This window comes from Suncus etruscus, chromosome 8 (genome assembly GCF_024139225.1).
Source record: "Suncus etruscus isolate mSunEtr1 chromosome 8, mSunEtr1.pri.cur, whole genome shotgun sequence".
NCBI classification, from domain to species: Eukaryota; Metazoa; Chordata; class Mammalia; order Eulipotyphla; family Soricidae; genus Suncus; species Suncus etruscus.
In genome coordinates, this window is record NC_064855.1 from 61428748 (window position 1) to 61441441 (window position 12694).

General features: G+C 39.1%; 1 protein-coding gene across 1 annotated transcript in view; it reads right to left on the minus strand.

Annotated features, from left to right (window-relative positions):
- Nucleotides 1-12694, minus strand: part of CAB39L (calcium binding protein 39 like) — a 108898-nt gene that overhangs the window by 5916 nt on the left and 90288 nt on the right. Inside the window, exons 7-9 of the mRNA XM_049778834.1 lie at nt 7987-8046; nt 6165-6230; nt 1154-1297 (exon numbers count right to left, since the gene is read on the minus strand). Coding sequence (XP_049634791.1) covers nt 1154-1297; nt 6165-6230; nt 7987-8046 — 270 coding nt within the window. The remainder of the gene's footprint in view (nt 1-1153; nt 1298-6164; nt 6231-7986; nt 8047-12694) is intronic.

The window sequence follows — 12694 nt, forward strand, 5'->3', positions numbered from 1 at the left end:
GGTTACTCCTGGCTCTACACTCAGAAATTGCTCCTGGCAGGCTCGGGGGACCATATGGGATGCCAGGATTCGAACCATCGTCCTTCTACATGCAAGGCAAACACACTACCTCCATGCTATGTCTCCAGCCCCATTTTGCTCATTTCTTATGAAATAATTTTAACACAAAGAGCAGAACAGGGAATATATATTAGGCATCATGTCCCATCAAAATTTAACATCTTCCTAGACTTTTTCAAATTTTCAACACAACAGATGAAATATATAATTTATAATTAAAGACTACAGGACACATTATGAAATCATTCTCTTTACTAATCTTCTGAGGTGGCTCCTATTTTGAATTTGATATCTAGCATTCTTCAGCAAGTTTTTATACTATAATTACATATAAATAAATCTGTGCATAGAGTTTTAAAATTTAAGCAAGTACTTTTAAGAACTGCATATCTTGAGCCAGAGATATAGCCAGGGTATAAGGTGTTTGTCTTGAACATATTTGGTTCCTGAATTCATCTCTCATAAGGCCTGAAGCCCCAACCCAAATATTGAGCATCTGTGTGTTTAGCCCTGGAAACTGCATGAGTGCTACCAGGTGTTTGGCCAGAGGCCGCTGGGCACTGAAGATTGGCCTGGTGTCCCCGGCACCAACACAGCTCCACATTCTTGAGCCTTCGTGTTGAACCAGTTGGCTGAGTATCACCAGAAGTGAGTTGGCAGGCCCTCTGTTTGTGGCTTTTGGAGCCATCCCTCATTTCCTTCCCCACTCTAAACAAGTAATGAACTTGAATACCATTTCTTCAGGGTTTTGTTGAACATTTGGAGAGAGTGAGGGGCAGAAAGCAATCCATTTAAATCCTGACACATGACATCAAGGCATAAGATCAACCCCTGTTTCAGCCTCTTGGGAAACAGCATCCATTTGTTTTCTCAGGAAAATATTTAGAGATAGGGACCAGTTAGCAAACATTTAACAAATGGGCATTCATTAAACAGACTCTAAAATTTCATCAAAGCCATACAAAACAAAATGCCTGCCTGTCTTAATTGTCTCAAGTCCACAGGAGAGTAAAAGTGAGGAATTTGCCATTTGAAACTGGATCACAGAAACCCAACAATATTATGTCTGCAATATTATCTCTTGGGTTTTTACCTTAAAGACATGGAAGGCTTCAAACTGAATGTTAGGACTTTTGTCTCGAAGGAGGTTCATCATCAGCTTGAGGTTCTCTGGTTTGCTGATGTACTTTGTCATTATGGCAAAGTTATGGCGGTCCAGGATCAGTTCCCCAAGCAGCTGCAAGGAAACACACACAGCATGGTTATAAATCATCAGGGAGTTTTGTACAAAATACACCTCATTTCTCTCAGAACTGTAAGTGGACATGTCACTGCACAGGCATAAAAAGAAGTGTTACTCCTTGGGTTTGGGGGCCATATCCAGTGGTACTCAGGGGTCCTTGCAGTACCTGGGATCAAACCTGTGGTTTCCAATTACAGAGCATGACCCTGCTTTTTAAGCCACATCCTTGGCCCCAATGAAGTTATTTTAAGCTTTAACCTTTTTGTATAATACAGAACTTAATGCATTTTTGAGTGCTGTTAGTTTTAAGAACAGATACTGCTGAAATAGCTAGCCAGAAAGTGAATTTATTTTTATTGCTTACATTTTCTTGATTCCCTCTCTTGGAGGAAATGGCTTTCTAGCATAATGGTATAAGAAAAAGTTAGAGTAGGATGGGGCTCAGTGGCTCTGGGAACATGCCTTGGGAAATGTAAGGTCCTGAGTATTAACCTCCAGCACAGCTAGGGGTGATCACCATCACAACTGTGACCTCCCTCTCATCATCAATGATCCCAAGCAATGTCACTAACACAAAACAAAAACATAACTGACCACAGCCATGTCCCTTACTGAATATATGTATTCATGTAGCTTACTAGAAAAAATAGCTTTGCTCATATATTATAAAACCTGACCTATAGTTATAAAAATAATTTTTTATAAAACAGTAAAGCAAAACATTTCAGCTAATAAATGAATAGCTTTCTCCAAAGCAGCATTATTTCAGGTCATGAAATGAAAGTCTGTGCCTCTGCAAAATTTTCCCATTGATATCCTGACCTGCAGTGGGAGGTATTTCCTCATAAATGGAAGCAGTGCCTTCACAAGAGAGGCCCTATAGAACTTTTTCAGTTGATACCTTCATCTTCAATTTCCCAGCCTCCATGTATGAGAAATAAGTATTTAAGAACCCACCTCTATAGCATTAAATAAATAATATAGTGCTTTGAACAAAGTAGGATATTTCTTTTTTCTTTTGGGGGTGGTGGAGGGTCACACCCTGCAGCGCTCAGGGGTTCCTCCTGGCTCTACACTCAGAAATCGCTCCTTGCAGGCTCAGGGGACCATTTGGGATGCCAGGATTCGAAACACCGTCCTTCTGCATGCAAGGCAAATGCCCTACCTCCATGCTATCTCTTTGGCCCTCAGAGTAGGATATTTCAAAGCAAAATAAAAAGATCCAAGTCAGAGAAGTTGAAATTTCTACAGAAGCATGGCTGATGTATTGTCGCTCTAGTCCATGAGCCCTTCTCATGATAGTGGTAGCATTTCCTAAAGCTACAACAGTCAGAAGCTGGGATATACTGTCTCTTTTTTTAAATGTCTTTTAATTTAAAGAAAAGGGCACTGGGGTGTTTGCCTTGCACATTGTTCACCTGGGATGGACCTGGATTTGATTCCTAGCATCCCATATGGTCCCCCGACTCTGCCAGGAGTGATTTCTGACCACAGAGCCAGGAGTAACCCATGAGCACTGCCGGGTATAACCCAAAAACCAAAAAAATAAAATAAATAAATAAAGGAAGGGGGGCTGTGGGGAGCACAGTGGTGGGAGATAAAGAGTTAGGTTATACAAAGTAGTACAAAGCCTCTAACTTGTACTTTTTTTTTTTTTTTGGTTTCTGGGCCACACCCGGCAGTGCTCAGGGGTTACTCCTGGCTGTCTGCTCAGAAATAGCTCCTGGCAGGCACGGGGGACCATATGGGACACCGGGATTCGAACCAACCACCTTTGGTCCTGGATCGGTTGCTTGCAAAGCAAACGCCGCTGTGCCATCTCTCCGGGCCCTAACTTGTACTCTTAAGGTTCCTAGAATGTAAAAAATATGAGATAACAAAATGATAACTACAAGTGGGTGTTAGTTGTTTTTTTTTTTCCGGCTTGTTTTTGGGGTCACACCTGGCTGTGCTCAGATGTATTCCTGAGCAGCAAGGATCCATCTGAGATCAGTTTGTCTTTTTCTCCCAATCTAACTAGTGCATCTATGCTCACTTTTCCTACAGAGATAACCTTCATCTGGGCTTCCAGACACAGGGACATTTAATAAAGAGTGTTGACTGACAGGGTGAAAAGAGCAGTCTGGCCTGTATCATGTAGAGGGCTAAGTTGGAGCAGTACATGAAAAAATATATATAGCTTATATATATATTTAACATATAAATAACTATATAAAATAATCAAACATCATATGTTCATATATAACATACACATATAAAAGGTTATTTAGCAACAAAGATTTCATTAAACTCATCCTTTTGTACACATTCAACAAATATTTGTTAAAGTGATATTTACTGAGTTCAGAGTAAGTCTTTTCCATTTTTATACATGGGGCTGCCTACCCACTTAATAACAGCACTCAATCTATCACTCTGCTGATACATTCCTCCTACTTCTCTGAAACAAGGAATTATATTAAGCCATTTGACTACACTGAGACTTTTAGCCATTAAATATTTGTCTTTATAAATAGTACTGACAAGAACTACATTTCATTATGATCCAAAATATTATAAATATATGCTCTACTAAGTAAACAGAAACAATTTGTATTATTTTAAATTTTATAATACATGTTTCATAATAAACAGTAAATATATTATTTTTATTTTTATTTTATTTTGTTTTGCTTTGGGTCCACACCTGGCAGCGCTCAGGTTACTGGCTTTGCGCTTTGTGATTTCTGGCTTTACGCTCAGAAATCACTCCTGGCAGGCAGGCTTGGATATAAGATATGGGATGCCTGGGTCAGCAGGATGCAAGACAAGTGCCCTACCACTGTGCTATCTCTCTGGTCCCCTAAAATACATATTTTTTAAACTTGGCACATTAATGAAATTGACTAGAGCTTCCTCCAAAGCCTCCAATTTCTACTGTTTCTTTTGAATTATAATCATTCTTGCTGTTGATTTAATGCCAAGCTTCTAAGAAATAAACTGTTAAGTCCAGTCACACTTTTCCTACAGCAATGGCCTTCATATGGTCTTCCGGACTGGGGGATATTTAATAAAGAGCGCTGAGTGACTGGATGAAAAGAGCAGTCTGGCCTGTATCCTTTAGAGGGCAAAATTGGAGCAGGACATGGAAAAAGCAGATGTAAAAATCACATTGACAGGGGCTGGAGAGATAGCATGGAGGTAAGGCGTTTCAAATCCCGGCATCCCATATGGTCCCCCGAGCCTGCCAGGAGCAATTTCTGAGCATAGAGCCAGGAGTAACCCCTGAGCGCTGCTGGGTGTGACCCAAAAACCAAAAATATATATCACATTGACAAAAGTAAATTGACAAAAATGTGACACAGTGCTATTTTGTTTGTTTGGTTTTGGGCCATATCCAGCGGCACTCAAAGGGCACTCCTTGCTTTGTGTTCAGAAATTGCTCCTGGCAGGCTCAGGGAACTATATGGTCAGCTGCATACACTGCAAATTCCATACCCTCTGTGCTATCACTCTAGTCCCATGATTGCTATTTTTTAGCTTAAAACCAAATCTATGATTGAGAAATGAATGCACTGTTCTATGAGTATTATCATGACAACATGTAAAAACAAGAATATAAGATTAGTATGCACAAATATCATATATCTTGCTTGACCAAAAAAAACCCCAAAAAACTAATAAACAATGAATTACTATAATCAAAGATATTCTTATAGACATCTAAGAGGAAGTGAAGGGCAGAAATGCAGCCATCACCAATGCCTTACTCTCCTAGAGGTGTGCCATTTCCTTTTGGTAAAATGGCTCTTCTAAGGCCCCTTTTAACTAAGGACAGGAAGGCCATTCACATGTAAGGGGCCCCTACTCTGCTGAAATCCATCATTTTCACAGGCATTTTTTTACAAAGAGACTCACACCACAAATGTGATTTGATCATCAAGCACAATCATACATTTAGCATGTGCTTGTAATTAATTTTGTTAATTCCAAAAGTACCTGAAATATACATACAGAGCATCAAAAACATACTTCACCAGTCTCTCTCTCTCTCTCTCTCTCTCTCACACACACACACACACACACAAAGGATAGAGGACAAATTTTTTTCCCCTCTAATAGAAAAATAATTCACTAACAAAATGTCTACTGATACTTTTTTTTTTTTTTTTTTTGTGGTTTTTGGGTCGCACCCGGCAGTGCTCAGGGGTTATTCCTGGCTCCAGGCTCAGAAATTGCTCCTGGCAGGCACGGGGGACCATATGAGGCGCTGGGATTCGAACTGATGACCTCCTGCATGAAAGGCAAACGCCTTACCTCCATGCTATCTCTCCAGCCCCTACTGATACTTTTTAAGGCAAATCTGTAACTGGTAGATATCAAGTAAAATGAAGTTAGCAGACAAAGGATAAATAGAGAATATTACTTCTATGTGGTATTTAGAATAACTGTATGAAGAAATGCAATGGTTTAAATGGGAGTTGTCTCAAACACTCTTGGCCCCAGGGTATAGCGAAAAGAGGAAAGAAATTGTGTGGTGGAGGAGAAACACAAATAGGAAATATTGAGGGCCAGAAGCTGAGTAGTCTCAGGTGCATTGGTGTTGTTAAAAAAGGACCGAATTAAATATCCAAGCCAAAGTCAATAAAGATATCATGAGACCCAAACTTTAACGATCAAAACTTAAAATAGGTCTGCTATGCTGGCAGCCTGGGCCAAGGGTGGTGGCATGGGATGCACTCTGGGAACATTGGTGGAGGGGACGTTGACACTGGTGGTGGGATTGGTCCTGAAACATTGTTATGTCTGAAACCCAATTATGAAGAACTTTGTAAATCACAATGGTTTCAATAAAATATTTTAAAAAAGAAATTTAATATACCTTTAAAGATTGTCTCTTAGTCACATAATTCTCGGATTGAAGCAATTTCTCATAGTCTTCAAAAATCTAATGAAAAGAAAAGAAACATCAGCTTGTATACCCAGTAATGAGGCCTTTGCATTACGTCTGCTTTGCTCTCTTTCTTATTTCTCTTTTTAATCTTGAACACACCCAGCAGTTCACAGGGCTTATTCTTAGCTCTCTGCACGCAGTTCTTCCTGGTGGACCATATGGGATTCTGGGGATCAAATCCAGGTCAATCACATGCAAGGCAAGTGCCCTACCCACTATATTGTATCTCTACAGCCCCACTCTCTTGTTTCATAAGTGAATTCTCACTATACATAACCCTAAGCTGACATGGTAACATTTCCCCCTTGTAACAGTATCATTTATAAATAAAAACGCTGGGAGGATACCATGTTTAAGTGACATCAGGGAAATATTTTTTATTTTTAGTTCTAAAAAATGGGAAATAAAATGAAAAATAAAAAGAGAAGTCTTTCTAACCAATCATTTTGAAAGAAACATTTACTAACTCATCTATTTTTTTTTCACCCACAACTTCCAACTACTAACTCATCTATTACATGAATTATAAGATAACTCAATTGAGGGTTTGGGATGGTTGGATTATACCTGGCAGTGCTCAGGGATTATTTGTGGTGCCAGGGATCTAAGATAGGTCAGCAGTGTGCAAGACAAGTGTCTTATCCCCGTACTAGCCCTCTGGTCTCACATGATCATTCATTTAAACAGGTACAAACTAGCAGTGATTCAAAAGCAAACTATAAAAAATATACATGTGTTTTTAAAGATTTCAAGGAAGAAATGCACCTATAATATCTGCTTTGCATGTTTAAACTTTGGGTTCTGAGAGAAAGTTGAAAAAGTGTTCCATAAGAGGGCACTTACCACAACAGTTTTCTTACAGTTTTGTTCATAAAGTCATTGTTATGAGTGTGGAGAATGGGCATCTGACAGAATGTTAGTTAAGTCCATATAATCTTGTGGTGGTATCTGTACTTCAACCTTTGTTTCAACTTCAGTAAGCAGTTAGTGAGTATTTCTATATGTAAGGCCAGACCTTAACTGGTAGTTGGTAGGACAACTAACATAACTGTTGGTTATGTTGGTTATGTCAGAGAACAGTGGATAACAGTGGGGTAAGATGAGAAGAGAAGAGAGTTCAGGGAGGGCTGAGAGTTTTCAGAAAACTTCCAAAGGGGAAACACTTTAGGCAAACTTTGAAAAGATGATCAGGTTTATCATTAAAGTAAGGAGTAGGAAATATCTGGTATATCTACTAGTATATGTACTAGTAAATAAAACAATTATCAACCAGTGAAAGTAATTTAGAAAAGGCAAATGTCTTTTTCCCTGAAATGACTCTCAAAGTCTATTAGAGTTGAGCATCACAGGGATGCTCTTAAATCAAAGTGAGCAGGTATTTGCTGTTAACTAGAGCTCCAGAGGAAAAAAATGTAAAGAGAATGCTTTAAACTGCCTGCAGTCTGCAATTTTCCATAATGTTCCCAAGTGACCTTGCTTCTAGAAAGTAGAAAAATTTGGTGTATGATTACATATAGTTGGTTTTCACTCTGGATCACAGATGGGAGTAAGTGGGGACTGGAGAGATAGTACAGCAGGCAAGGCATTTGTTTTATAAGTGCCTGACCGGAATTCGATCCCCTAAGTCCCATATAATCCCAAACTCATTTGGAGTAATCAATGAGCACTGACGGGAGTGCTCAAGATCTAAAAAGGAGGAGGGACAGGAGATAATGAAAAATGAAGTAAAGTTTGAATGATTTCTACTTACAGTGTCATAATTTTGTTCTAAGAAGTCTGCTACCAACACTTTGTGTCTGGTTAATAAGTCCTAGAAAAAGAACAAACAAATGAAAGAAAGTTATTATATGTAATAAATACTTATTTATGAATCTACCCTTTCCTATTAAAGTTTCAGCACTGTGTTTTCATCTATGTCACAAAATAATTTCCTTAAGTTAAAACATTTGGGGCTGGAGAGACAGAATAGCAGGTAGGGTACTTTTCTTCTTTTTCCTTTTTTGGTTTTTGGACCCCACCTGATGGTGCTCAGGCATTACTCCTGATTCTGTAGAATCAGAAATCATTTCCTGGGGACCATGTGGGATGCTGGGGATTGAACCTGGGTCGGCCACATGCAAAGCAAATGCCCTACTTGCTGTGCTATTGCTCCAGCCTTGGGTGCTTTTCTTGTGTTACATGTAACAGCCCCTGTTGTGTTATTTCCCTGGCATCCTGTTTGTTTCTGTAGCACTGCCAGAATAACTCTTGAGTGCAGAACCTGGAGTTTGCCCTGAGCAAGGCTGGGCATGGTGCAAAAAAAAAAAAAAAAAAGAAAGAAAAATTGAAAAATCATATTTGGGGATAGAGAGATAGTACAGCAGGTAAGGCACACTTGCCTTACATCTAGTTGATCTTGGTTTGTCCCCTGGCATCCCATATGATCCGAGTACTGCCAAGAGTAATGCATGAGTGCAGAGTCCATAGTAACCCCTGAGTAATACCAGGTGTGCCTACCAAACAAAACAAGGAAAAACCCCACAGCATGTGAATTTTCTCTCACTGGTAGACTGATGTGGTAAAAGGAATTTAGTGAAACGTGGCGGCTAAGATATAAGCTTACAGTATGTATGCATACACACACATATATAAATTGGTTTATTTGCTTGTTTGTTTTTAGGGCCATACCTGCTGGCCCTCAAGGGCTAACTCTGGCTCTGCACTTAGAAATCACTCCCTGGCAGGCTCAGTGGACCCTATGAGATGCTGAGGACTGAACCTGGGTCGGTCACGTGCATTATGACCCCTACAGTATATATTTGAAAACACTGCCCCTATGTTGTATTTTGATAAAATGAAAAAGTCAAAATTTACAATAGGCTTTTAAAAAAGTCATTGTTTCTGGGAAAAGAATTCTAAATTTCGACCTATCTCTTATAAACAAATAGATTTTTAATTTAAAAATTTCTAACCATTTTTATTTTATTTCTTCAAGTTGTTTCAGTAAACAACTTTAAAAAGTTTTGTAAAATGACTTTTCCAAAGTCATTCACAGTTGAGTTTTAGGCATATAATGCTCGGCATCAATCCTACCATCGGTGCCAACTGCCCTCCACCAGTGTTCCCACTTAACTATGGTGCCTAAGACATTGGGAGGAACATGAGTGACATTTAACAGTCACCTCAAACTTGCTTTGCTCTTGGGTTAATAGGCTGTGAGGTGTTGTGCAGGGAGCACAATGCATCCTTTCAGAGTTGAGTACAAGTAGTTCTATCTTATTACAGATACAAACTCAGAAAGCTGCACAAACACAGAAACATTTGACTGTCTTCAACTCACACCTCAATTATATCCTTAATTCACCTTAATGCTGAAAGAAAACATGCCTCACCTAATCCCTTCTTAGATGCTTAGATGCTAAATATCCTTTTGAGGCACCATGCAGAATTTAATTAAAAAAAAAAAACAAGAATTTAGAAAAAGTTTTCCAAAAGAAATTCTTAAATTTTAATACATATTTAATTAAATTTTCCTATAAGCCTATACACAATAAATACTCCTAGAGAAAAGGCAGCAGCAATGGTAAAAACCCATTTGCTTCTTTTTAAATAAAAGGCAAAATATTTAAAGCATGTGTGTATTTAAAGCATGTGTGGGATGTGGTTTACAGCCAGCTGTGCTCAGTGCTTACTGTTGGTTCTGTGCTCAGGGGCCACTCCTGGAAGAATTGGGGAACATGCCCACATGCCCTTATCCCTTGTATCACATTTCTTTGGCCCCAAAAGGGGACCCCTCACCCTACACCTTGCCCTCCCAAGTTGTGGAGACTAGACTATTAAAACATAAAAATCCTCTATAGGGATACATTCCTGGTCTCTCTTAGGCCAAATTGCAAACTTGATCTTTCATCAGGGGACCCCTGAATATGCTCACACCTCTACTGGGGACCCTAATATTTTTCTAAGTGGATATTTGGGATGCCCAGTTTTCAAACATCTCTTCTCCTCAACTCCTGAGTAGCAACAGCAATTTCCTAAGCAGTACCAGCTAACAAGAGGCATGGATGATACTTACTTGTCTTACACAGCTGACTAGGACACAAGCTCTAACACCACATATAACCCTGAGCCTAGAGCCACAAGTTAGCCCTAAGCACTGCCAGGTGTTGCCCCAAAAAATAATGTAAACAAACAGAACTCCATTTGAAATGGCTAAAGAAAATAGAAACAAAAATAAAACAAAAAATAAAAAAACTGGGCTGGAGAGACAGCGTGGAGGTAGGACATTTGCCTTGCATGCAGAAGGATGATGGTTCAAATCCCGGCATCCCATATGGTCCCTGAGCCTGCCAGGACCGATTTCTGAGCAGTCAGGAGTGGCCCCTGAGCACTGCCGGGTGCGACCCCAAAACAAACAAAACAAAAAACAAACAAACAAAAAAACCTCCTTGAGTATGTGCTTATAATGGAAACAACCAATAAATGGTGTGCTCTCTCAATAACATATGCATAGTGTTATGCTTACATATGTATTATATACAAGATATGATTAAATAAATAGGTACATGCATAAAGCTGAAAATATAACATACATATCTAATATATAAATATAACTTTTTATTAGTTCACATAAGCAAGAGAGGATAAAACAAATACTAGCTAGAAGTCTACCTCCCCACCTGACAAAGGAAAAAACTGAAAAAAAAATAAAAGTAAAGTAAAAACATTTAAATATTTAAAATTAAATAAGGCTAAAAATAACTTCCTTTTCCCTCCTACCTCCTCATAATTCTGATCTGACAGGACTAAATATTATAGAAAAACGTATACTGCTTAAATATTATGCTAAAACGTTCAGATCCTGATGTTTTAGTGGCTTTGTGCCACTTGGGAACCACTGATGGTAGAGTGAAAAGAGGCTCAGCAGCATGGAGATGCATTGGGTCAACAGGCAGACACTGCCACTTCTTGCTGATTTATTGTGTGTGGTGAATATGTGCACCTCTTCGTGTACCTTCTTTCCAATCCTCACAACTCTGTAAAACGGATTATTTTCTGCCTCCCACAGATGAGGGTTTTATTTTTCTCAAATAAAACTAAAGGTGGGATGAACTTGCTCAAGGGTACAGAGCTAGCCAATCAAGTGGCAGTGAGGGATAGAGTTCAAGCCAGTTTTGTCCAGTAGATTGTTGAGAGAGGGATGTCAGAAATTGTGGTACCAAGAAATCTATTTTTAAGGAAATGTAATTTGCACAACTCACTAAGAACATTAAAATGTCAATAAATAAATTTAGTAGTTTTATCCTGACACTCAAAACAAAAAGTATGTCCAAGATGTTCAACCTTTTGAGAAAACAATATGGATACTTCTCAAAAAACCAGAAATTGATCTTCCATAAGACCCAGTAATTCCACTTCTTGGCATTTACCCCAAGGGCCCAAAAACTCTTCAGAAAAGACATTTGCATTCCTATGTTCACTGAAGCACTATTCACAATAGTCAAAATCTGGAAACAGCACAAGTGACCGAGAACAGAAGATTGGATGAAGAAACTGTGGTGTGTATATATATATATACATATATAAATGGAAATCTGCTTAGCTATTAAGAAAAAATGAAATCATGCAATTTGCTGTTACATGAATGAATCTGGGAGTATCATGTTGAGTAAAGTTAGAAAGAGAGGGACAGATTTTTAATTATCTTACTCATATGTAGTATATAAAGTAACATCGCAAAGAAACAACACACCCTCACAGGCAAAATAAACAGAGAACTGGTCTTCAATAGAAAGCATATCTATCAGAGGGTGGGTTGAGGATAGGATTGGCGAGAATGTAAAGGGGTACACTGGGGCATGGTGGAAGAAAGCTGACACTTTGGGGAGTATGTGGTACTAAAATGGATTTTATGCAGGAAACTCTATTATAATCAATATTGTAAATCAAAGTGTCTAAAATAAAATTTTAGGCTTGCTCTTCAAGCCTGAATTCCCCCTTAAACATATATTTCACTTGCTTATCTCTGTGTCTGTGCTGATTGTGTTCTCTCCTGAACATAGTGCCCCTCTTTTACTCCTCTCACATCTTTCTAAAGTCAGTTTCTATTAAAAAAATAACTTAATTAGGGGCCGGCAAGGTGGCGCTAGAAGTAAGGTGTCTGCAAGCGCTAGCCAAGGAAGGACCGCGGTTCGATCCCCGGCATCCCATATGGTGCCCCCAAGCCAGGGACAATTTCTGAGCACTTAGCCAGGAGTAAACCCTGAGCATCAAAATGGGTGTGGCCCAAAAAACAAAAAAAAACCCCACAAAATAACTTAATTCACAAAAAAATTTGAATAAAACAAAAACTAGGGGCCGGAGAGATAGCATGGAGGTAAGACATTTGCCTTTCATGCAGGAAGTCATCGGTTTGAACCCCGCGTCCCATATGGTCCCCCGTGCCTGCCAGGACCAATTTCTGAGCCTGGAGCCAGGAA